The 26,788-nt window shown below is 40.5% G+C and overlaps 1 protein-coding gene across 4 annotated transcripts; it reads left to right on the plus strand.

Moving 5' to 3' along the window:
• The first annotated feature begins 427 nt into the window (after positions 1-427).
• Nasp (nuclear autoantigenic sperm protein) lies at positions 428-26,519 on the plus strand. 4 transcript variants are annotated; one of them, XM_087904705.1, is made up of 16 exons: positions 428-626; positions 905-1,002; positions 7,693-7,740; positions 12,128-12,238; positions 13,203-13,283; positions 15,344-15,450; positions 16,129-17,103; positions 22,192-22,271; positions 22,563-22,648; positions 22,754-22,827; positions 23,179-23,367; positions 23,470-23,636; positions 24,224-24,280; positions 24,388-24,465; positions 25,245-25,370; positions 25,716-26,519. In XM_087904705.1, the coding sequence occupies exons 2-16, from the start codon at positions 944-946 to the stop codon at positions 25,815-25,817; spliced, it is 2,340 nt and encodes a 779-aa protein (XP_087760831.1). In that variant the 5' UTR covers positions 428-626; positions 905-943; the 3' UTR covers positions 25,818-26,519. The 4 variants fall into 4 exon arrangements, with proteins under 4 accessions (XP_087760831.1, XP_048299909.3, XP_087760832.1 ...); XM_087904707.1 differs by lacking the exons at positions 428-626; positions 905-1,002 and adding exons at positions 8,007-8,164; positions 8,550-8,662; XM_048443952.3 differs by lacking the exon at positions 428-626 and having other exon boundaries at positions 791-1,002.
• The last annotated feature ends 269 nt before the right edge of the window (positions 26,520-26,788 follow it).

Consider the following 26,788-nt stretch of genomic DNA (forward strand, 5'->3'; position numbering starts at 1 on the left):
CACTGGAATTGGAGTTACTGACAGTTGTAAAACAAGAAGGATATGGTGTTGTTCATCTGTAACCCCAGTACTTGGGAGACAGAGGCAGGCTGGTCTCTGTGAGTCCTTGTCTCTTTCATATGAAAGAAATAAGTAAAAGGTTTAAAGTGTGTTAAATGCAGGAGGATTCAGCTAACTCAGTCCTGAGATATGGGGAGGGTGTGCGATGACGGCATCCCTGGATTGGGCCAACCAAAGTGGGTGGATCTAGAGGAAGGAGGAAACAGCCGTGTGCCTTTGCCCCTCGCAGTTTTGAATCTAGCGCGATAGATTCATCTGTAGCCAATCCTAGACCAGCATCCTCATTCGTCAGTAGTTGCTGAGGCTCCGAGCCACGAGTCTCTCTGGTCAGTTCTAGCCGTTGCTGTTGTACTCGTGCTCGGCTCTTGCGTTTCCATCCGTTAAGACTGAGAGAGCACAGAGAAGATCCGTAACCTCCTCGGGTATCCCCGCCAGACGGAAACCCTCGGCTATTCTTTCCACAGCCGCAGACTCACTGCCTCCACGTAATGTGGGAGCTTTCTAGGCTGACTCCGTCAGAAGTTGTAGTGCCAAGATTCTGGGGCTTCTAACACGACTAGCTACAGGCACAGGAAGTTTTTATTGTTTGTCTTTCATTCATTCTTTCTTTTTCTTTACTTTTTTTTTTTTTTTTTTGGAAAGCCGATTTGGGCGGCGAAGTGTCCTTGTGACGGAAGGGTTTGAGTCCTGGCCCTTTAAACCCGAGGGGGAGGATCCGGAAGTGGATGGGCGGGGCAAGAGGCCCTGCTATATAAGAGGGCCCCAACCGCGCGGGGTCTCCAATCTGCCATTTTCTGTCCCCGACCAAGTCTTCGCTGCCCTGAGTCTTCTGCTGTCTTCACAGGCAGTGTTCTGCCCACCGGCCTGTCACCTCAGGGGAACGATGGCCACAGAGTCCACAGCCACTGCTGCCATCGCCGGGGAGCTGGTTTCCGCTGACAAGTAAGCCGGACTGTGGCGAGCGGGAGGCACTGGCCAGTCGGCGGGGAGAGCCGGGACTGGGCTTGGCGGGCGGGACAGACCGGCGGGTGGACAGCCGCCGTCCCCGCAACACCCGCACGTCGGTGCGGGAGCCCCGCGTCCGAGAAGCTGGCGGCCGGCGGGGACGGCGGTGGCTGGCGCCCCCTGCCCGGCTTTCCGCGGCCGCCATCTTGCCGGGGGCAGCGGCGGCTGGCTCCATCGCCTGCCCCTTTTCTTCCTCTCCCGGCCCGGGGCTGCCGGTGGGGAGGCGGGGCCCTCCGCCGCCGCTCGGCTCTTGAGCCCTCGCTTTCCGCGCACGCCTTGCGTGAGCCTGTGTTGAGAGTCGGTAGAGGAACCTAGAAAATGACCAACAGATTTGGCGCCAAAAAAAAAAAAAAATCCCACACACGAGGATTGAGGCTTGGACCGGAGCGCGCAAGTGGGCTGGGCCTCGGGGAGGGCGGGGCTTTGCACGCGTGCGTTCCAAGCCCTGAGCTCCCGAGAAGGGGGCGGAGCCTCGAGGAGGCGGGAAAACTCCATTGTTTGGGGTTTGAGCGGCTCGTGCCTCGGCTGGTGCGCAGTGAAGTTTCTCCGGGACTCCGGTCACAAGGCCGTAATCCGAGGGTCGCCACGGGGCTGACGCTGCGCCACCCACAGCCTCGACTGGGAAGCGTGATTTTTTAGGTTTTCCGCGTGTTGGTCTGAGATTTGCTTGCTTCAGGGGGGGCGTTTTCATACTCTGAGGTCTTAGGTAGGGCTACGTGGAGCTTTCCGCCTTCGCAGTGTTACTTGGTAGATGAGTCTGCTAAGGGTAAGGACCCCAAAGAAGTAATAATTGCTTTGAGAGCTTCACAGTGCTAATAAACGTGAGCCCTTTTTGGTTAGTGCACAGAAACACCCGTCATTTGGAGGAAGCATGTTTTACATGCAGTAGGTCCTATTTGCCAACCTTCCCTTGTCTTTCTTTAGGTGCCTGCCACTATGTTTTCGTTCCTGTATATTTTAGAAGTTTTGCTTCTCGAAAAATAAAGGTAGCTGTGAGATTTTTGTGAGTGGTTTTGGTGTAGGTTAGGTATTTTAGTTGACGTTTGTTTTTTTTTTAAGATTTATTTATTTTTATTATGTATACAACATTCTGCCTCCATGTATGCCCGTGCACCAGAAGAGGGCGCCAGATCTTATTTCAGATGGTTGTGAGCCACCATGTGGTTGCTGGGAATTGAACTCAGGACCTCTGGAAGAGCAGCCTATGCTCTTAACCACTGAGCCATCTCTCCAGCCCCTTTAGTTGACGTTTTAATTAGTACAGTTTTACCAAAGATTAACTTAACTTTGCCCAACCTACCTATCACCTTTTGATTCTTTTCCTAGTGGGTTCTTGAAAAGCAGTGGTTTTCAGACCACTCACTCAGTAATTTGGGAACTGCAGTTTTAATTTTAGATTCCCATTTCCTGCTTTCTCATTGATTGCTTATGACCAGAGTAAATTGATTTGCTAATTCTGTAGAATTTATTACAAAAGTAATCTCTTTATGGTGCTTCCTGAACAGCTGTTAATTACATTGGGGATCCTCATCCTTCCAATACTTTAAAGTTTGGGGGATGTAGCTCGTTTGGTTTGCCTAGCATGTATGAAGTCTTCAGTTGAATCTCATCACAGAATTTTTCATGTCATTTGTATCCAGTCAAACTTTGGCCACTGGTGAAGTAATTCCCAGCTTTCTGACAGGCTATATGTAGAAAATTATATGCTCACTTATAAAAAAAAGCCTCAAACTTTTATTTATTTTTGTTTGTTTTTGTGTGACAAGGTTTTTCTGTCAAGCATTCCTGACTGCCCTGGAACTTGCTCTGTACACCAGGATGGCCTTGAACTCAAGAGTTCTGCCTGCCTCTGCCGCCCAAGTGCTCTAATTAAGGGCCTGCAGCACGCTGCCTACCTCCCTCTCCCGCCACACATTTTTGTTGTTGTGTTTTTTTTTAATATTTATTTATTTATTATGTATACAATATTCTGCAGGCCAGAAGAATGCACCTCATTACAGATGGTTGTGAGTCACCATGTGGTTGCCTGGAATTGAACTCAGGACCTTTGGAAGAGCAGGCAATGCTCTTAACCACTGAGCCATCTCTCAAGCCCCCTGTGATTTTGTTTTTTGAGATAGGGTTTTACCTCTCTGCCTCACAAGTATTTGGATTAATGGCATGCACCACCACTGCTGCCCTACCACAAACAGGTTTTGAACTACAGCATAGCAATAGTATGTATTGGGTGTGCTGTAGGGTTTTTTTTTTTTTCTTTCTTCTGAGACAGGGATTATCTGTGATCAACTCTGACTGTTCTAGAACTCCCTTTGTAGACCAGGCTGGCCTCGAACTCAGATCTGCCTGCCTCTGGCTCCTGAATGCTGGGATTAAAGATGCGTTCCTTAACCGCCTGGCTAATGTTTTAAAATTTATTTGTGTACGTATAGCTTTTCTGCCACAGTACCTATGTGGGATTCAGATCAGTTATCTTCTGTGAAGCTTGCAACTTGAATTCTGATGTCACACTTGACAGCATACAAGCCTTTATTTTTGAGAAGGGTTTTATATAGCGGGCACAGTGAGAGGAAGACCTGCAAAGCAGAGGGGGAACTAGGAAACCAAAGTCCCCAATTTTTCTTTTTCTTTCTTTTTTTCTAATATGTGAGTTTCTGTTACTGTATGCTATTCAAGGCCAGAAGAGAGTGTTAAATCTCTTGGAGTTGCAGTTACAGTTATAAACCACCATGTAGATGCTGGGAACTGAACCTGCCTGTGCTCTCTTAAAAGCTGAACCATCTCTCTAGCCTGGCAAATGCCTTTACCAGCCAGCCATTTTGCTGCCCAGAGTGAGTTTTATGTCTAAGAAAAAGAAATGAAAGTTTTTTTTTTAATTTCTAAATTTCTAGCTATTGGTTCCTACTTGTTTAGTCTCTTAGTCTTTTTCCATATGATGGCGGTGTTTTCATTTAAGTACTCCAGAATGATTGAATTTAAGATTTTATGAGGGATGACTAGAGAGATGACATAACAGGTAAAGTGTTTTCTATGCAAGTTTGATCTCAGTTCCATCCAGGAACCCAACTAAATTTAAGAGAACTAGCTTCACAAACTTGTTTTGTGTGTAGTGACATGGACACTGTTTCCCTCTTCCCCTTTCCCATTATAAGTATAGTATAGTAAAACAGTTTATGAAACTTACATATTTCTGTTAGCTGTTTCCTTACCGGTCTGGTTTTCAGTTAGAATCACTTAGGGAGTCTCAGCGAGGTATTATCTAGTACAGATTGGTTTGTGTATGCCTAGTGTATTGTCTTAAATGTTCAGGTGAGAAAATCTTGCCTGTTTTTGGTGGCCCCGTTCCATTGTTTTAGGGCCTGGGTCTGTAAAGTAGAGAGGGCTAGCTCAGTAGCAAGTAAGCAGCAGGCAGTGTAGGTACATTTTTCCTTTGTGCTGTTAACTGTGGGATGATGTGATGAACTATAAAAATAAACTTCCTGATACTAGTGTTGGTGGGGTAGTTTGTTTTTTTGTGTGTGTGTTTTCAAAATAGGATTTTTCTGTGTGTCCCTGTCTTAGAACTCACTCTGTAGATCAGGCCCATCTGCCTCTGCCTCCTGAGTGCTGCTAGGATTAAAGGTGTGTGTTACTGCAGCTCAGCTATGGGTGTGTGTTGTTTTTTTTAAAATTTTTATGTGTATAAGTGTTTCACTTGTGTGTATGTATGTGCATTATGTGCCTGAGGATACCAGAAGAGATCTTCAGATCCTCTTCTAGAACTGGAGTTTTGGATGATTTTTGAGCCACCTTATGGATACTGAAATGCAACCTAGTTCTTCTGGAGAGAACTCCTAAGCACTGAGATATCTCTCCAGCCCCTGATTAGGGTTGTTTATCATAGCAACAGAAATGAAAATAGTACATATATGGTGTAGGAGGGTCTTCATTCTATGTGCTTTCATTGGTTGAATAAAGAAAACTGCCTTGGCCTTTTGATAGGGCAGCCCTTAGGTGGGCAGAGTAGAAGAACAGAATACTGGGAAGAAGCAAGACTTTCCCGGTAAGCCACAGTCACGTGGTGATACACAGATTAAATAGAAATGGATTAAGATGTGAGAGTTAGCCAATATGAGGCTAGAAATAATGGCAGTGTTTAAATGAATACAGTTTCTGTGTAATTATTTTGGGGCTAAGCTAGCCAGGCAGCAGAACATAGCCCGCTGCTCCTTCATATTACAGAGTGGCGCCCAATGTGGTCGACTAACTCCATGTAAAACCTGAGATTAAGACTGTCATGTTCTACCGACTGAGCTAGCTGGGTGGTGGGACACAGCCCGCCACTCCTTTTTCTTTTCTTTTCTTTTCTTTTTTTTTTATTTCTGAGATTGTCTTATTGTGTCCCCAAGAGGCCTTAAGCTCTATATCATACTATCCATACTGTTGTCAAATTTAGTTGCTTTTCAGCCAGGTGGTGGTCCCAGCACTGGGGAGGAACAGGCAGGCAGATCTCTGTGAGTTTGAGGCCAGCCTGGTCTATAAGAGCTAGTTCCAGGACAGGCTTCAAAGCTACAGAGAAAGAGGAACCCTGTCTCGAAAAACCAAGAAAAAAAAATTTAGTTGTCTTTCTACCTCAGCCTCCCAAGCGTGTGTATTATAAATATGTAAATTTTGTTCATCCACTATTAGCTTCACTTACTTTGATAACCAAAAAGGTATATTCCTAGAAATCTGTTTTATTTTGAGACATGGTTTTATTGCATAGCCCTGGCCGTCCTGGAACTCACAGTGTAGATGAGGCTGGACTCAAGAATCCGAGATAGGTTTGCCTCTGTTTCCCAACTGCTGGGATTAAAAGCAAGGACCACCACACATGGCTTCATAATTTGTTTAACAAGTATATTTTTGAAAAATACTAGTTATATAGTATGTGTTTAAGTTTGGTGCTACAGCACTCATTTGTTCCGAGATAACTTCCAGAAATAAGTTCTGGGGATTCAAACTTCGATTATCAGGCCTGCACAGCAAGCCATCTTGTTGACTCAACATATTCTTTTTTCCTTATATAATCTTTCCACCTCTACCTCCTGAATGTTGGGTTTACAGCATGAGGCACCAAAGCCTGCTAAATTACTTGCCTGTCCTAGTAATACTAAGTATCAGTCACTTAAAAACATATAAAATTAAGTTTTAGGGCCTGGTGTGGTAGCAAACACTTTAACTAATCCCAGCACTTGGGTGGCATATGAGTTCATAGTGGGTTGGGTTTTGTTTTTTTTGTTTTTTTGTTTTGTTTTGTTTTGTTTTGTTTTTGAACAGGGTTTCTCTGTAGCTTTGTAGCCTGTGGAACTATGTAGATCAGGCAGATCTCAAACTCACAGAGATTCGTCTGCTGCTGCCTTCCGAGTGCTGGGATTAAAGGTGTGCCCTACCATTGCCCAGCGAGTTAGTAGTGTTTTATGTACAAAGCTTAAGGGTATTTAGAAATTACAGCACATTCTGACATCACCCTGTGACATGTCTTCTATTTCATAAAAAAAAAAGATCATCTTTTACATATTGGAAATAATTTAAAACCTAGTCCTTTAACCATGGTAGTCAATAAATTTGTACCTGAGCGGGGTGTTGGTGGTGCACACCTTTAATCCCAGCACTTGGGAGGTAGAGGCAGGCAGTTCTTTTCTGCAGGGAAACTCTTATCTTCAAAAACCAGAAAAGAAAACTTTATCCCTGTACAATTGGATCAACATAGTCAAGTAATCCTTAGTGCTGGAGGATTTGTAGGTCAGTGGTAGAGCACTTACTTCAAGCACTTACTTCAATGTCTAAGACTTTGCCTAGTATAACTAGCTGTTGCAGAGTTTGTACATAAGGATCAAAAAGGATCTGGTACATAGCCTTTTTTTTTTTTCTGTACCTGAAGGTACTACCTTTTAAATTGAGCCTGTTTTTATTTTCTGATTCTTGTTGTAAAGTTGCTGTTTACTTAAGTGGTTTAGGATTAAATTTTACCTATTTATTTAAATATTTATTTATTATTTATACAATATTCTGTCTGTGTGTATGCCTACAGGCCAGAAGAGGGCACCAGATCTCATTACAGATGGTTGTGAGCCACCATGTGGTTGCCAGGAATTGAACTCAGGACCTTTGGAAGAGCAGGCAATGCTCTTAACCACTGAGCCAACTCTCCAGCCCAATTTTATTTATTTTTGAGACAGTTTCACTATATAGATCTGGCTGGCCTGAAACCCACAGAGATTGTCTGGCTGTGTCTCCTACTTTGCTTTCTGAGTGCTGGGATAAAGGCGTGCACCACCACTGTTGGGCTTGTTTTAGTTTTTAAGCTATGTTATTGTTTTGTGTAACATTAAGGGGAACACGTGAATGGAGGTCAACTTGAGTGGACCATTTTACTGTGGAGATTCCAGTGATCAAACTGTGTTGTCAGGCTTGGGAGCAAGTGTGACTTTAGCTAATAAGCCATCTTATTGACCCAAGAATTGAATTTAATAATGCATGTGAGTCAGTAATACTTGCTTTATACTGGTTGTTTAAAACATAAAAACTTTTATATTTTTTCTGTTCTTCTGACTTTACATTCAAGCTTAAAGTAACTTCTATTTTTTTTCTTTTTATTCTTCATTGCAGAATTGAAGATGCCCCTGCTCCTTCTACCTCTGCAGATAAAATGGAGAGGTGAGATTATATGGTACAATTATGATCATAATTATGGTCATGATAGAAGTGAAGTAATATAACTGAGGGTAGTTTGCTGACTGCCTTAACTCATAGTAGTCAAATACTACTGGAACTGTACCTTTGGTCCTTCACGTCTTCTTCTTGGATGCCTCTAAGGATCCTTTTTAGGGATTCATTTAGATTTTCTTTTTCTTCCTAAAAAAATCTTCCTCCTTCCCCCCCTTTCTTCCTTTCTTCCTAGTGGTTTTTTTTTTTTGAAACAGGGTTTCTTTGTGTAACAACTCTAGCAGTCCTGGAACTCTAGACCAGGCTGGCCTCTGCTGGGATTAAAGGCATGCACCACCAAGCCGGGTTCATTTAGATCATTTTTATAAAATCTGCTTCTTTCATCATTCAACCATTGGTGCTAATATAAACGGTGGTAAGTACACTTGTATCCTTCTGACATAAAGACTTATGCCACCATGACCACTATGAATGGCTAGCAGATTATTGAAAAATACCTGGATATTTGAAGACATTTTGTTCAAAATGAGAACATTCCTTATGGGAATCAACTGACAGTATCTGTTGCTAGTGATAGATTTTGAGGTAAATGAAAATTAAGATTTTGAGGATTGGTTATAGTGATTATTATAAAACATTGACTAAAAGATACCTGGGGAAGAAAGGATTTGGCCTAATACTTCAAGGTCCATCAATAAGAGGAATCAGAGAGGGAACCATGACAAGACTGCTAGTGTTCTCTTTGGTTTGTCCACAGACTCATGGTAAGCTAGTTTTGTTTTTGTTTTTCCCCTTAACAGGGTTTCTTTGGGTGCCCTGCCTATCCTGGAACTTGATCTTGATCTGTAAACCCAGCTGATCTCGAACTCATAAAGATCTGTCTGCCTCTGCCACCCAAAAGCTGGGATTAAAGGTGTGCTCAGTTTTTTTGTTTGTTTTGTTGTTGTTGTTGCTGTTTTGTTTGATTTTTTTTTTTTTTTTTTTAAAAGGCAGGGTTTCTCAAGTAGCTAGGATACCCAGCATATGGAATCCTGAGACAGGAGTTATCCTGTGCTACAAGAGACGCTGTCTCAAAAGCAACAGCAGTAAGACTTAGAAATAATTTAAGATTTTGTAAAGTATTTTTGACCATAGTGAATTTGACAATATTCCAATATTTTAAAAATGTTCTGGTGAAGCTGGAGGTGACTTTTAAAAAAAATGTGGTTTGAGCTGTATTTCTAGTTATTCTAGGGGTTGAAACAGGAAGATTAATTGGTTTAGCTTTAGTTTATGGCCTTTCTGTGCATTTAGTGAGACCCATTCCCCATTCTTTTCTACTAAGCCCTGAAATTACAAGTATGCACCACTACCCCATCTTTTTTTTTCTTCCTTTTTAATGAGTATCTTATATCTGTCCTAAGGTGGTCTTTACTTTGCTATGTAGCTGAGGATGACCTTCCAAGCACTGGGATAAAAGGCATGTGACACTGCCAGTCAGCTCAGCTTCCTATTTATTTAGTGTTTTTTTTTTTTTGTTGTTGTTGTTTTGTTTTTGATAGAGAGGGTTTTCATGTAACATAGGTTTGCCTCAGTCTCCCATTATTTCCTGTGATGACATTGAATTTATAATTCTCTTGCCTCTGTTTTTCAACTCCTGAGACATATGCCATCCTACCTGCTTTATGCACTGCTTGAGATCAAACCCAGGGCTTTTTGTGTTTGTTTATTAGGCAAACATTATCAACTGAGGTATATCTGTCCTTCATCTTTTATTTTTTAAGATAAGACTCACTAGACTTGGCTAGCCTTGAATTTTTAGAGATCTTCCTCCACCAAACTTGGCTTCTACTTTGTGTTTTTTTTTTAAACATTATATATGTGTACATATGAATTTGTAAATGCCACAGCATGGGTGGTGGAGTGTGGTGGAGGTCCCATAACAGCTTCTATGAATTTCTCATTTTCTTTGTATGAATGCTAGGGATTGAATTTAAGTTTCCAGGCATGGAGGCAAGCACTTTTACCTACTGAGCCACCCTTAAAGTTAATTTCTGTATTAAGATGTGAGATGAATTTTGGATTATTTATTTAAGATTTGGTTTTTATTTTTTTAATTATCTTTTCAGTGTATGTGTTTGAGTGGCTGTATGAGCTTATGCCCTACATACATTCAAGATTCTGCAGGGCAGAAGAAGGCACTAATTTTGCTGCACCCATGTGGGTGCTGGGAATTGAACCTGGATCTTATGGAAGAACAATCTGTTCTCTTAACCCCTAAGCTAACTCTCCAGATCCCTACTTTTTTAAAAAAAAAAAAAAACTATCAGTTTTTTACTTCAGGATTATTTGCTATACAGATTATAGATTACACATTTCCTATTGATTGTTTGGACCTTTGTCAAGATTTTTAAAAAAGATTTATTAGTGTTCCTGATCTCATTACAGATGTTTGTGAGCCACCATGTGGTTGCTGGGAATGAGCAGCCAGTGCTTTCCACCTCTGAGCCATCTCTCCAGCCCTCTTTGTCGAGATTTTAATTGCCTAAATTGTGTGGATCTATTTTGTGTTCTGGTCTGTTCTTTTTATTTTATGCTTTATACCATAATGTCCTATTTTTCCCCCGTAATGTCTTACCTTAATCACCATCTTCTACCTAAGTGTTTTTTTTTTTTTTTGTGGTATAGGGACTTGATTAAATCCAGAGCCTCACGCATGCCAAGAAAAGGTTTTAACTGAGTTTCACTGAGTTGTATTTCCAAGTCAAACTACATGCTTTGACCTTCCTTCCTTCCTTCCTCTTTTTAATTTAAATTGTTTTGCTGCTGAATGGTGGTGGCTCCTGCATGCCTTTACTCCCAGCATTCCCAGAGGCAGAGACAGGCGGATCTCTTTAGTTCAGGGCAGATTGGTCCACAGAGTAGAGTTCCAGGCTCCAAAGCTATAGAGAAACCCTGTCTTGAAAAACCAAAAAAAAAAAAATGCCTTTGTATATTACGTGTACTATGTGCTAGCACAGTCAGAAAGGGGCATTGCATTCCCTGGAACTGGAGTTAGTGATGGTTGTAAACTTCCATGTGGGTGCTAGGAACTGAATCTGGGACCTCTGCAAGATTAGGCACTTAACTGCTGAGCCTCCCTTCTGCCCCCCCCCCCCTTTTTTAAGACAGACTTATTTTATAGCTTTGGCTCCTCTGAACTATGTAGACCAATCTGGCCTCCAATCATAGAACTAGGCCGCCTCTGCCTTGTGAGTACTGGGATTAAAGTTGTGTGCCACCACACCATCTTTCTGTTTTTAGATGAAGTCTGATAACTAGGCTTATCTCTATATCCTGAGTTCTGATATTATAGGTATCTATGACAATGTCTTGTTTATATAGTTATAGAGATGGAACCTAGAGCTTTGTACATATAGGAAAGCATAGTTAACATCTGTCCTCAACCTTTCTGTTTTGTTGTTTTGGTTGGTTGATTTTTTTTTTTTTTTGATGTGGTTTCTCTTAACCCTGGTTGTTTGGAACTCTGGTTCCAAAGTCAGAGATCCACCTGTCTCTGCCTCCTGAGTGTACCACTACTACCCGGCGCTTGCTCGCGCTCTCTCTCTCTCTCTCTCTTTCTTTCTGGTTAATTTTTTCTTTAGCTAGTAAACTTGTATGACTTTGGGATTCCTTAAGTGGCTCCTTTTTTGTTGTATATAATAACATATATTGTAACATTTGTAAAGCATTTGTGACTGTTGCATTTCTAATTTCTTCTTCTTTTTTTTTTTTAAAGATTTATTTATTTATTATATATACAACATTCCTCCATGTATGCTTGCATGCCAGAAGAGGGCACCAGATCTCATTTTAGATGGCTGTGAGCCACCATGTGGTTGCTGGGAATTGAACTCAGGACCTCTGGAAGAGCAGTCAGTGCTCTTAACCTCTGAGCCATCTCTCCAGCCCCCTCTAATTTCTTATTTGTGCCTATTTTGATTTTTTGAGTCAAGGTTTCACTGGTAGCCTTGGCTGTTCAGTAACTAGCTCTGTAGAACAGGTTGACCTTGAACTCACAGAGAGATCTGTGATTAAAGTTGTATGCCACTTGCCACCCTTCACATGCACAACCTAGCCTTTTCTTTTTGTGATAGTGGTAAATAAGTATGACTTAAGTTGTTTTTTTCCCTTCTAACGTAGATCTTGGTGTATAGTTAAAGCTGGCCTCATTTTCAGTCATCCTGCCTTTTTGCCACTAGAATGTTGGGATTACCTATCATCATGTCCGATTAATTTGCTAGGTCTTCCATAGCAGTCCAAAATTAAAAATTTATATTGTTATGGTTTAAATGTAAAATTGTATTCAGTGAGTTGGTTTAAATAATATTTGTTACTGAATAAAATATTTTTCTTGCAGTTTGGATGTGGATAGTGAAGCTAAGAAACTATTGGGATTAGGACAGAAACATCTGGTAATGGGGGACATTCCATCGGCGGTTAATGCATTCCAGGAAGCAGCTAGTCTTTTGTAAGTATATGTTCTATTATAAAACAGTATTATATTGCCAACCAACCTTTAAAAGTTTTTCTATGGGGAGGAAGAATGAAGACTAAGGATATAGTTAAATGGTAGAGTACTTGTCTAATATATGTGTCTAATCTTCTGAACCACAACTTTGGCTCTTTACTTCCCATGGTGGAGTTTTTCTTGTAATTCTAAGCCTAAGTATCACTTCGTAATTTCAGTAATTTTCCTGAGTAAGGTGATTTTTGTTCTAGTCATTACTGATTAAGAAGACGATTAAAACCAGGCAATAGTGGTGCATGCCTTTAATCCCAGCACTCAGGAGGCAGAGACAGGTGGATCTCTGAATTTGAGACCAGCCTGGTCTACAGAGTGAGTTCCAGGACAGTGTGGGTTACACATAGAAACCCTGTCTTGAACACCAATAAAAGAAAAAAGACACAATTTATTTTTACTCTTTATTATTTAAAATATGATTGGGTTCAATTAAAATATGATTGGGTCTACAGAACTTATAGACCAGGCTGGCTTTAAACTCACCAAGATCCTTCTGCCTCTGCCTATCAAGTGCTGGAATTAAAGGTTTGTACCACCATCGCTTGGCTTAGAGATCTCTGATTACTTTTTTTTTTTTAAAGAAACTGTTGTGTTTGCAGGCGAAACACCAGTGAAGAACATAAAATAAAAGTAAATTATAGGGAAAAAAACAAACCCCAAAACAATAGTCTTCATTTCAGTATAACTTTTCATGATTCTTTTTTTATCATGTAAGTTCCAATGAAAGGTCTTATAACTGTTCTGGTTCACAGTGATATTTGTAGTGTGGCAGGAGGAATACCTATTATAAAATACCTGGTTGGTGGTACTTAAAATATACATTATATATGTGTGAAGAACATGTAACATTAACATCATGTGTTAACTAGCAATAAACAATGTTCAGACTAGGTATTTACTTTCTTTATAGAGGTAAGAAGTATGGAGAAACAGCTAATGAATGTGGTGAAGCCTTCTTTTTTTATGGGAAGTCACTTTTGGAGTTGGCCAGGTATGTCTTGGAAAGCCTCATTTTGTAAATATTTTATATCATTTTTAAAATATTTTATATCACTTTGGTCTGTTTAAAAATTGAAGCTTCCAGGGCTGGAGAGATGGCTCAGCAGTTAAGAGCATTGCCTGCTCTTCCAAAGGTCCTGAGTTCAATTCCCAGCAACCACATGGTGGCTCACAACCATCTGTGATGAGGTCTGGTGCCATTGTACACATAATAAATAAATTAAATATTAAAAAAAATTTGAAGCTTTCCTTGTTGGCTAAAATTGTTTGTGCAAAGAATGAAATTTTGAGGTTTTGAATTAGTAGAAACAATGATACTTTCAATAATAGTTAATGGTTGATCAGAGTTTAATACATGGTCATGAACATTCAGAAGTACTCTGAGCTGGCTCAAAACTCAATAAGGACTGTATGGAGGACAATAAGGAGTACATGAAAGTGTCTAGTAAGGAGAAATTTCTGCTTGTTATGATTCCACATTTGTGAATTTCTCAATACCTGGGGAGGCTAAAACAGGAGGATTAAGTTTAAGGGCAGCCTAAGCCTAACAGTGACCCTGTTCCAAGCCATTGTTTTTCTCTGCAGTTAAAAGGACTTACTATTAATGTTCTTGGAAACCACTCAAGAAATTTACTAACATGACTGAAATATTTGAGGCCATATAAAATGATGAATGATCAGTCTTTACATATAGTAGTTCTCTTATGTTCTTAATTTTGTGATTATTCAAAAACACTTAATGACTTGGTGTGAAAATGTTGACAGAACACTGGCCCTTTAGAGAAATGGGATTGGATGTGATATTTGGGAAATAGTATGTCCCTGATAAACAAAGAAATGAGTATTTTAATTCTTCATAATAATGGGTTTAATTAGGACTTTTTCTTACATAATCATCATATATATAGTTCAATTATTTTTACCCTCGTTTACCCTCTCATGCCCTTCCCATTTGTGTTAATACTCTTATTCCCAGCTGTGCCCCTACTTCCTGTACTTTGTTGTGTGCTACCAGTTAGTTTCATTAGGTTTGTTTATAGGCAAGAGGGTAGTTTATCAGTGGTTGCACACTAAAGGAAATGTCTTTGGCTTCCTACCAGTTGTTGTCAGTATATTTAAAAATTTTCAAGTAAGGCTGAAGCTTCATGAGCCCTTCCCATTTTCCCTGACCAAGTTGCTCGCAGGCTCAGTCCTGTGGCCATCTTGCATAGGCGATTACAGTTGCTGGAGAGCAGAAGAGTGTTCTTGTCTTATATCTGGAAATTATGTCCCCACCCTTCATTTCCAATCACACATTCCTTGTGCCTCTTCTTGGTGTCCCCTGAGCCTTGGGAGTATAATACATATGTCCCAGGGTGAGTCCATAACTATCATGGAAGGGAGCGTCACAGCAGACCAGCAGGCATGGCACTAGAGAATTATCTGAAAGCGTAGAACTGAGGCAACAACCTTGAGGTGGAGAGAGTAAATTGAGAATGTTACCCCTAGTAACAGTCCTCTTCCAACAAGCCATACCTCTACTAACTGGGGATCAAGCTATGAGCCTAACATGAGCTTATGGGGGGTGGGTTTCATTCAAACTATTACAAGGTGTTCACTGTGTAGACCAGGCTGGTCTTAGATACCAGAGAATTGCCTGATACTGACTCCTGAGTGTTGGGATTAAAGGCATGTGACAAAGATTTTTTTTCTTATTTTAATTTGATGTAAGTGTGGGTATGTGCACATGTGTGCAAGTGTTCTTCTAGGCTAGCGTCCTCAGATCCCCTTGGGCTGGAGTTAGATTTGTGAGCCATCTGTTGTGAGGGTTAACAACTGAACTCAGAAGAGCAGCACTGCTTTCCCATCTCCCCTGGCCCCTCATCCCCTTATTTTTAAAGACTAGTCTCACTTTGTGGACCTGGCTAGCCTGGAACTTGTAGAACTACTACTCCTGGTTTGAATATGTAGTTTTGTTTTCTTTTTACTTGATTATTTTTTTTTTTGCCTTTTTTCCATGTTGAAATACATTGTTAGGAACTAGTTATACTTTTGTGCGTTTTCTTCTTGTAGAATGGAGAATGGAGTGCTGGGAAATGCCTTGGAAGGAGTACATGTAGAAGAGGAAGAAGAAAAAATAGAAGATGAATCTTTGGTTGAAAATAATGATAATGTAGATGGTATGTAGAGTTGCATGCTGCATTCAAGAGATGCGACGACCTATGGTTCCTTTAAATAAGTTATAGAAATAGGGTCCTTATGTTGGTAGTCTCTCCAAAGGTACTTGGACTGATGCAATAGGTGTAGGCTATTCTTGGGGTGGTGCAATAGGTGTAGGCTATTATTAAAGTGATAGCCTCTCTAAGACAGTCACTAAATTTATCTAATAACCATCATTTAAGTTGGTATATTTAAATATTAAGAACATTACTTTTCTGATGCATATTTATTTTTAAAATCATGTTGCATAGCCCAGTTATTTTAATATAGGAGTCCTTGGAGCACTTTTGTGTTTTATGCATCTTAGAAAATTAAATATTTTCTGAGTTTGGCTGTTAGAGCTTTACAGATCAAATAAATATGTTGAAGAGAGTAAGGAAAGGTTGACATGTCTTCCCTAACTGGTAATCAGATTACTTGAAGTGAATACATGCAGTTTCTATCTAACGAGGTTTGATTTCTTTTGCAGTATGTTGCTTTGCTAACTTGGATTCTCCCTTTGCTTTTCTTACGGGGGCACCTGCTAAATCTTAGCCAGGCTATTTGAGGGTTTAAAGGGAATGCATTTCTAGTTTCCATTTATGCTTTTATTATTAAATCAGAGACATGTTTATGCTTCATGTTCTTTAACCATGTAGAGGAAGCAAGGGAAGAGTTGAGAGAACAGGTTTATGACGCCATGGGAGAAAAAGAAGCCAAAAAAGCAGAAGGCAAGTCTCTGTCAAAGCCTGAAACTGATACAGAACAGGAAAGTGAAGTGGAGAAGGGTGGAAGAGAAGATATGGATATAAGTGAGCCTGCAGAGAAGCTACAGGAAAAAGTTGAATCGACTTCAAAGCAGTTAACTGAATCCTCTGGAGAGGCAAAAGAAGCAGCAATACCAGAACTGAATGAAGCTGAGGTCACTTCTGGGAAGACAGAACAGGCATCATTGTGTGCTGAGAAAGGAAAATCAATTTCTGGAGCTTATGTTCAAAATAAAGAATGCAGAGAAACAGTGCTTCTGGAGAAGGAGGGAGAGGAAATAATGAGCATAGAAAAAAAGGCAAAAGAAACTTCAGAAGATCAGCCTATTGGGGCTCCAGAGAAGCAGGGCACTGCCATGAAGGGAGAAGCTGAAACAGTAGATCCCGCAGTCAAGTCGATGGGCGTGGGTGGGGAGGAACCAAAGGATCAGGTAGCTTCCTCTGAGAGTGAACTAGGAACGGCTGTTCCTGAGCAACTGTCAGGGCAAGATGAAGTGTCACCAGCGGTGGCTGCAGAGGCTGGGTCAGATGTCTCTGAGAAGCCAGGGCAGGAGATTACAGTTCTTTTGAACAATGGTTCAGTTGATGGACCATCAGCTGTAGGAGATCAGACTCCTAGTGAACCACAGACTTCTTCAGAAAGACTGACAGAGACTAAAGATGGTTCAAGTGTAGAGGAGATGAAGGCAGAGCTGGTTCCTGAACAGGAGGAAGCTATGCTACCTGTAGAAGAGTCTGAGGCAGCTGGAGATGGGGTTGAGACCAAGGTAGCCCAGAGGGCCACGGAGAAAGCACCTGAAGACAAATTTAAGATAGCTGCTAATGAAGAGACACAAGAGAGAGACGAACAGATGAAAGAGGGTGAAGGTAACCGGGATACACTAGAGCTGCAGTGGGTGGAGTCCATTCTAGATTTGACTCACTAATCATTGGTAAAAGTCAGCCTTCCATTCAGGATTTTCAGTCTGCCTTTGGATTAGGAAAGGATTACTTTAGGAAAGGTCTAAATGAAAACGGGGCTAATTTAAGAATATGGTGATAGGTTTAGCAAGTTAAATCATGAACAACAAGTCTTTAGCTGGTTGGTAACTAATATTTTTACTAGTTAAAATGTAGATCTTTTGATTTCTGAAATTTGGCTAGCTCTCTGTAACTTGTGCCATACTAGCCAATGAGGCGATATGAAGGGTGGATTAGAAATGGATTGTGGGATAGGTAGGGAACTAATAGGTTAGGCTGGCAGAGAATGCTGAATGGATGTTAACTTGCATGCCTTTGGGTTTTTTAACTTACTGTTCACATGGTTTCTCTTATGTGCTGTAGGAAGTAGTAACAGAGCAGTAGAATCCATTGAATTGGTACACTTAAGCAGGCATGCCATTTAAACAAATGAAGGCAGTTAGCATTCTTGTGCCCTTTCCACATTTTGATTATAGAAATGTTTAGAGGTTATTCACAAGAATGTCTGTAGTGTATCCCACCCCTTTTTCAGGGAAAAGAGATAGCAAAGTACTTAGCTATTTATCTCTTGTTGCTTTCCTTCCTTATTTAATGCTTGCTTTGGCTGCTAACCAACTATAGTGTTAGTGGCTTAATCCTATTTCAATTTTATCAGAATTTTTATGCCTCTAATTACTAATTGGCACGTCTGACTTGAGTTGTGCTCAGTTGGGGATTCTACTGTATATGTAAATTTCATCTAACATGGGCATTAATGACTACAGGTCTTATTTCAATTAATATCTTGTATAATTGTTAGACTGTTTCAAAAGTTATCTATTTACAGGTGTATTTCAATTCATTTTTTTGTGTAATTGCTAGACTATTTTGAGAGTTGTCTTAAGTTGCAGATTTTTAATGATCCATCTTTAAGACTTGACCTTTCTGATAAGCATCTGCCTATATGTAGGTCCTTCCCTGCACTCCAGCCAGCATCGACACAGCCAGGGGTGAACTTGTCAAGTTCTAGTACTGGTGGGCTTCTTAAGTTTCAGGACTTCTTTAATAGAAAGCAGAGAATTGAATTCCTCAGGTTTCTGAAAACACTGATGTCTTGATTCTTCCTCTTCTCCCCTAATGTTGAGGATTGAACACAGGGCATCATGTGTATTAGACAAACACTCTACTATTGAACCAAATCTTCAGCCTATAAATAGGTGTTATTTGACTGATAAAATTTTCTGTATTTTCTAAATAAGGCATGGAAGGGGGGAACAGGCAGGAAGTCTCCATCATACCTAATAAAGAGAGATGGGTAAGTCTGGCTTTAAGGCTGAAATTCTAGTCCACCCTCTCTATCCCCCCCAAGACAGGGCTTCTTTTTGTGACAGCCCTAGCTGTCCTGGAACAAGCTCTGTAGACAAGGCTGACCTTGAACACACAGAGATCTGCCTGCCTCTGTCTCCTAAGTATTGGGATTAAAGTGCTAGTCCACATCTTACATGTGAGAACCTGAGTTTGAATCCCCAGAACCCACATAAAAGTGGGAATGTACTCACATCTATAATACCAGTGCTTTTAAGGGGAGATAAGGAACCATAGACAGAACTCCCAGAAGCTTGTGAAACAACTAATTTGGAACATAGGACAGATACCCTGTCTGATCTCTGACCCAACCCAAGACTATCCTCTGACCTATATAGATGCCATAACATAAGTGTACCCACATTCCCATATATACATCTCTACACACTGTTAAAACACTGGTGCCTGGAATGACACTGAGTGGTAGAATACGTGTCTGGCATGAGTAAAGGTCTGTGTTTGATCCTAGCAGCACAAGAAAATAGGAATCCGTTTCATGGTACTAGACTTTTTACGACTTGTGGGATAGGAATATCACTCATAAATCAATGTGTTCTTTTCTTTTTCCCATTCTCTTCTTGGTGTGTTTTAATTGTCATGTTAGATGTGGTTGGTAAGTGAACAAAAATTTAAATTGCTCTACTCAGGTTGTTTGTGCTAATTGATCTAGTGGGTATTTGATTTATGTATAGGAATTCCACATTATCATTTATTTGCTTTTGAGGAAGGAACTCATGAGGTTACATGAGAATTACTTCATGGGATTACATGAGGCACCATGCCTGGATTTGGTTAAATACTTGTTGTTGGGGTTTTTTTTTTGTTTTGTGTTTTGTTCTGTTTTGTTTTTGGAAACGGTTTCTGTCTGGAACTCACTTTAGACCAGTCTGTCCTCAAACTCAGATCTGCTTGCCTCTTTTTTTTTTTTTTTTTTTTAAAGATTTATTTATTTATTATGTATACAGTGTTCTGTCTGTATGTATGCTTGCTGGCCAGAAGAGGGCACCAGATCTCATTACAGATGGCTGTGAGCCACCATGTGGTTGCTGGGAATTGAACTCAGGACCTCTGGAAGAGCCGTCAGTGCTCTTAACCTCTGAGCCATCTCTCCAGCCCTCTGCTTGCCTCTTGAGTGCTGGGATTAAAAGGTGTGTGCTGCCATCACCCAGCTTTTCATTAAATCTTTAGGTAGTAAAGATAAATATATAAAATTTTAAGCAGTATTGTGAGAGTACATGTATCTACTTCTGTACTCTTTGATTATTGTAGGAGGATGGGTGGAGTCATTAAGATAAATCTAGTCTAAACTTCGGGGCACTATTACATGAAAAAGGTAACGCTGGAGCTGGAGCCCTTAGTTGTTAAGAGCACATACTGCTCTTGAAAAGGACCAGTTTGGTTTTCAGCTACATAGTAGACACCTCACAACTGCCTGTAACTCCACCTCCAGGGCATCTTTCTGGGCCTCCACAGGGGTGTGTGTGTGTGTGTGTGTGTGTGTTGTGTGTGTGCACATGCGTGCGCACGCGATTAAAAATCTTTAAAAAAATGCTTTGGTAGCTCTACTTCAGAAGCACTAAATTGCATAGTCAGAAACAAATAAGAGAGCCTTTTTGTATTCTGGGAACTTAATAACTAGCTAGTTGTGGAGCTCCAGTCTCAGAGACCTTGTCTCAGAAAATAAGGTGGAAAGTGGTAGAAGAAGCACCTGACACTGACTTTTTGTCTCTGGACATATGCTACACACAATTGTGAACCTTTTGGTTAGTTATGATTTAACTATAGTTGTTAGCTACGTCATTATTTGCAAATGTTCAGGTACTGTTGGTTTGTACTACCAATTGGAAACATACAAGAATGTTCTTTCTATGCCTATTGTCATTATGAATCAGTGTTGATTTGCAGATAAATTGCTGAGACAGGCACTATGGACAGGTGTTTAGTCAGCACATGAGCAGGAGAGGCAGCCAGGTCTCTGGGCTTGAAGCCAGCCTGGTATACACGTCAAGTTTAAGAACAGCTAAAGTTAGACCTTGTCTCAAACAACAACAAAAGAGATGCTAAGACTTACTTTCCATGTTGGCATTCCTATAATGGGTTGTTGAGTGGTGGCTTTTATAATCTTTTAGTTGGAGTTAAAAATGTTGAGCATGCATGGTGGTGGTTCATGCCTTTAATTCCAGCACTCTGGGGTGGAGACAGGAGGATCTGGAGCTCTGAGTTGTAGTCCAGCCTGGTCTGCAGAGTGAGTTTCAGAACAGGCTCCAAAGGTACAGAGAAACCTTGTCTTGGGAGGAAACAAAACAAAACAAAAAAAAGTTGAGCATGCTGCCAGCTATATATTCTCAGCTACTAGGAAGATGCAGACGGATTGCAATCTTTGGTCTTTGGGGCTAGTTTGAGCTATATAGTAAGATTTTGTTTCTTTAAGAAGAAAGTGGAGGGGGCCCGAGAGATGGCTCAGCAGCTAAGAGCAGCCATTAGCTACTCTTCCAGAAATCCTAAATTTAATCCCAGCAACTACATGGTTGCTCACAACCATTTGTATTGAGATCTGTTTCCCTCTTCTGGCCTGAAGGCAGAACACTACATACATAATATAACATATATAAATGAATGAATGAATGAGTGAATAAATTTTAGAAAACAGCAGCAACAAAAACAGAAGCCTGGGCAGTAGAGGCACACACCTTTAAACCTTGCATTCTAGCATTCAGGAGATAGAGGTAGGCACACCTCTATCTACTCAGAGATCTACTACTCAGAGGTAGATTTCTGTGAGTTCAAGGCCAGCTGCTTTACAAGTGCTATTTCCAGCATAGCTAGGGCTGTTATACAGAGAAATCCTGTCTCAGAAGCCAAAACAAACAAGCCAACACCCAGAAAAAAACAAAACAACAAAAATCCCCAACTAGCTAAATACATACATAATTTAAGTGATGATTGTGTCAACTGAAACAGCTGGTATTTTGAGTTTTAAGTTGACTTATCAATAATCTTATAAAAGCTTGGTCCTGACTTGTGACTGTGTATCAAAATAGGTGTAGGTATGGCTACATGTTTAAATGCCCTGGCTGTACTGAAACTCGCTCTGGAGACTGGACTGACCTCAATCAAATTCAGAAATTCACCTGCCTCTGACTTATGAATGCTGGGATTAAAGACATCCGCCACCAACACCTGGTTTATGTTGAAATCTTAAGAAACTGACTTGTTCATTCCTAGTTTTTTTGTTGTTGCTAGAGTCTGACATGCTCTTGGGAGAGTTGATGAAGACATATGTCTCTTCCCCATAGCTTCTTGTAAGGCAGCTAGTCTCTTGGCTATTGTGAATGGACTGGGATTATTTAGATTTTGGTCCTTTCAGTGTACTATTACAATGAATGAGTAAAACTTGTCTGAGTTTATGCAAGATTCTTGGAAAAGACAATCCTTAGTCTTTAAACTGTTGACATTTTGATGAATAGACTAGTTTAGATTTGAATTAGATGTTAACCTCTGATTTTAACTTCAGATCAGATGCTAACTGATGTGGGTTAGCCTCTTTCCTGTTCTGTCTTAGAATGTAGGTTGACAGATAATTTATCAGAATCTGACCAAGTAGAAAATACCTTTATTTACATCTCAATACTGAGGAATTTTTGCTTGTAGAAACTGAAGGCTCAGAGGAAGAAGACAAAGAAAATGACAAGGCTGAAGAAAACACAAATGAATCAGTTCTTGAAAACAAGGTAAGTTGTTATTCCTTCAGTAACTTTGTTACTGTAGGCCCATGACTTACTAGTATAGAAAGGTTCTTGATTAGTGCATAGTGATCCTTTATTCATCATAAAATGAAATGCATCATCACGATTATATTTCACTTACATAGAGACCTTATATACTAGGTGCCCATTTGGTAGGTTTTATGGAGAAGACCTACATTTTGAGTTGCAACAAACTTTCCTCTTTTAAATGAAAGTAAATTATACAAAAGATGTCTTGTACTTCTGCCTAATGCCAATGATTTGGATATACTTCAGTCTCTTCAAGAAAACGAAGAGGAGGAGATTGGGAACCTAGAGCTCGCCTGGGATATGCTGGATTTAGCAAAGATCATTTTTAAAAGGTAAAAACTCATGGTGCTTTTAGGTGGATTTGTGGTTGAAAATGCAAAAGCACTTTAGGATTAGACAATCAATTTTAAGGCTTTTCTAATTACTTTTCTTTTTAGGCAAGAAACAAAAGAAGCTCAGCTTTATGCTGCACAAGCCCATCTTAAACTTGGAGAAGTTAGTGTTGAATCTGGTAATGCATTTTCTAATTTTGCTGTCTCCTTAACTTCCATGTCCCCAATCTCTTGTTTCTATAGACAGAAGAATAGGTCTGAGTTCCTTACAGTGCCTAGAGCAGTGAAACAGCCTTGAAAATGGTTTATCTGACAGTTAAACCAATCTTAGCAGGGAAATAGAGACAGGAAGATCTTTGAGCTCAAGACCAGCATGGTCTATGTAGCAAATTCTAGGCCAGCCAGAGCTATTAGGGAGACCCTGTTTGGAAAGAGGAAGAGAAAGGTAGGAGGGAGGGAGAAATAGAAATGTAAAATGAGACTCCATTCCTGAACTGAATTCTGAATTCTTGATGTTTTGTCTTTATTAGAGAATTATATCCAAGCTGTGGAGGAGTTCCAGGCTTGCTTAAGCCTCCAGGAACAATATTTGGAAGCCCATGACCGTCTCCTTGCAGAGACTCACTACCAGTTGGGTTTGGCCTACGGTTACAACTCTCAGTATGATGAGGCAGTAGCACAGTATGGCAAATCTATTGAAGTCATTGAGAAGAGAATGGGTGAGTGAACAGCAGCTACTTTATGCTTAGATGATGCAACAATTTACTGTGGGGGAAAACAAGGTCCTTTTGGTAATAATGATTTAAGCCTGTTCTTTGTAGCTGTACTAAATGAGCAGATGAAGGAGGCTGAAGGATCATTTACTGAATATGAGAAAGAAATTGAGGAGCTGAAAGAACTGCTACCTGAAATTAGAGAAAAGATAGAAGATGCAAAGGAGTCTCAGCGTAGTGGGAATGTAGCTGAACTGGCCTTGAAAGCTACTCTGGTTTGTTGAGTTTTTTCTTGAAATTTTCTAAATAACATGGTACATTGGCTGCCCTGGACCTCACTCTGTAGACCAGGCTGGTCTTGAACTTAGATATATGCCTGCCTCTGCTTCCCAAGTGCCGGGATTAGAGGTGTGTGTCAGCACTGCCTGACTGTCCATGAGGGAGTTGATCAGAATGAGAGGTCATCTCACCTGTATCAAACAGTACAGTTGGTAGAAAGCATGCCATGTGCAGACACACTTGTTTAAAAGCTCTCACTGTTACTTTGTGTGGCCATCGGCATTTCTTTGCTTTTCAGCATAAATACTATGTTAAAGTATTGTAAAATATTCTTGACAATACCATATAGAAAAGGCTGAAGTCATGGAGTCTTTTAAACCTAAATTGCCTGGCTCCATTCCTGGCCACAGACATGCTGGGGAATGTTGTGTCGGGAATAGGACATGAAGGGTTTAGTTTTGTCTTTGTGTGGAAGACCTTGCCGGTGATACTGAAACCTTTCAATCAAGTGCTTGCTTGGTGGATACGTAAGCCTGGGTAGCTGGGGTTCTCTGCTGTAACTTACTGTGTCTGTTTCTCACAGGTAGAGAGCTCCTCTTCAGGTTTCACTGCTAGTGGAGCAGGAACCTCAGTCTCCATGGTGTGTATTGTGTGTATGTGTGTGTGTGTGCGTTTCCTTCAATAAGCCTACTTTGACTCAAATAAGGTTTTTGTAAATTGCTAATAACAAAGACTTATTTTTGCCAGATTGCCAATAGAAAACCAACAGATGGTGCTTCCTCGTCAAATTGTGTGACTGATATTTCCCATCTTGTCAGAAAGAAGGTAAAATTTACATGTATTTTTTAACCTTTTCTCCAGTCTACATTTGCGGGTAGAAAGTCTGAAATAATACACTAGCAATAATTGACTCACCACTCTTAGTGGCACAGTGTAACACTCATTTTCAAGAGTGAATTCTGGGCTGGAGAGATGGCTCAGAGGTTAAGAGCATTGACTGCTCTTCCTGAGTTCAATTCCCAGCAATCACATGGTGCCATTTTCTGGCCAGCAAGCATATAGACAGACAGAACACTGTGTACATAATAAATAAATAAATCTTTTTTTTTTTTAAAGTGAATTCTTTACTTGAACTGTTTCACTTAGCATACCTTACATAGCAAACTCATGGCTTCTTAGCCTTGGGGCTATTTGGAAAACTAAACAGAATTAATTAGATGGGTACATTTTAAAATCTGACTGGTTTAGCATGCCTGTTGACACTCTTGCCAATAGTCCCAATCAATAATTCTTTCCCTGAGTGATAAATCTTCGCTTCTGTGTTTACTGACTGAAAGTATGTAACCTATTTGTACTCTTTAGATCTCTACCCCTCACTCTTCCCAATTCCATGTGTCCCAACTAGGGAAATTTTAAGATAAAATACACTGGGACATACCAGTTTATTCCTCTGTGTAGTGGTCAGCATTGCCCTGTAATTAGAGAGCAGAGCTAGTGAGCTGTGAGTCAGGATGTTCAGGATATGGGCACCATGGGGATTACGGGATTATTTTGTAGTTTGTGTTTTTAAGATAAATATGAGGCCTTCATAATTGTATCTTCAGAGGAAACCAGAAGAAGAGAGCCCCCGGAATGATGGTGCAAAGAAAGCCAAGCAGGAGCCAGAGCTGAATGGAGGCAGTGGGGATGCTGTCTCCAGTGGACACGAAGTGGAAAACATGGAGGCTGAGGTGGGTAGTGTTAAGACTTGGCCACTTGGCCTAACCTGCTGCTTTCAGGGCTGGAAAGCCAGGCCTTCCAAGTGCATATGGTATACTAACAGAAGGAATATGAATTTGCTTATGAATCCCTGACAGATTTTATGATTTTTCATGAATTATGGAAAGGTAAGACTATTTGGTTCTTTCTATTTGATCCCTCCCATGTAATATGTGAACTGCTGGCTTTTTCAGTCTTATCTTGTAGTTTTGTTTCACAGAAAAGTGCAAGCTCCGCTGTGTTTACTTGTGATTGAAGCCTGCTATGTTATACATCATGGGATGGCTTAAGTTATACCTAGGCTCTTTGTCTTTTAGGCTGAGAATCAGGCTAAAAGCCCAGCAGCAGCAGAGGGGACAGTGGAGTCTACAGCTACAGTTGAAGGCACTGCAGCTACAGTTGAAGGCACTGCATGTTAAGAGGGAACAGAACCTTTCTCCCAAGGGAAAGCGGTTTTGTACATAATGTATTTTTTCACTTTTGGGGATTCTTTTTGTATAACTTCAATAAAGATTGTAGGCAACAGCTAAGGCTTTGATGACTTTTTCTTAAATATATATGCCTTGGGGCACTAAGTTGTTTTGGTGTATGTATTTACTGTATATATTGCTGTTGGACAACCCACTTCCTATCTAATGCTTAGGTGATCAAATGTGGCTGGAAGCCTTCCATCTTCTGGTGCTATGTTTCTACTTCCAAATACTTGGCTGAATTCTATTGTCTTGCACTTTCAGTGGTGCTGTTCCTGGATTGGGGTGGGGGGTGGGGTCTGCCAAACAAGAACTGGCAGGAATGTACTTGGTGCTGAAAATGGATGATGGATATGAGCCAGGTCTCGGGTTGTACCGATTTTCTTTCACCTGGTTTCCAATTAAGACTATAATCCTATGCCGGAAAACTGATGGAAACACGGGAAATGATTCCTGAGGAAAACAGTTGGTATGTTAAATCAGAGACACAAGCTCTGACTGGAAAGGCTCAGATTGAGGTGTGGATAACTGGAAGAATCTGGAGCAGAAAGTGTTCTGTATATAGTAAGGTTGCAGTATGTCAATAACTGGAATTGTTATATTGTCTGCAGTTTTGCTTTAGAAAAAATAAATATGCTAATTAAAAATCTTTGTTCTGGAATTATACTTGACTTTTTTACAAGAAGGGTTCTGGGTTACCTGGAGTACCTCACTGGTGAGATATGGGGTTGAGTGACAAGCTGTTCTGTCAGTTCTGGGTATTTAGTTGAGGTGCTATCAGCCATCCCATTGAGTGCAGGAAGTGGGAATGGACCATTACTGAGCTGCCTTACACTGGCTCACTGGCTCTTTTTTTGTTTTAGTTTTTCAAGACAGGGTTTTGCTCTAGTTTTAGAGCCTGTTCTGGAATTAGCTCTTGT

The sequence above is a fragment of the Myodes glareolus genome, chromosome 3 (assembly GCF_982192425.1).
Source record: "Myodes glareolus chromosome 3, mMyoGla1.1, whole genome shotgun sequence".
In the NCBI taxonomy this organism is placed as follows: domain Eukaryota; kingdom Metazoa; phylum Chordata; class Mammalia; order Rodentia; family Cricetidae; genus Myodes; species Myodes glareolus.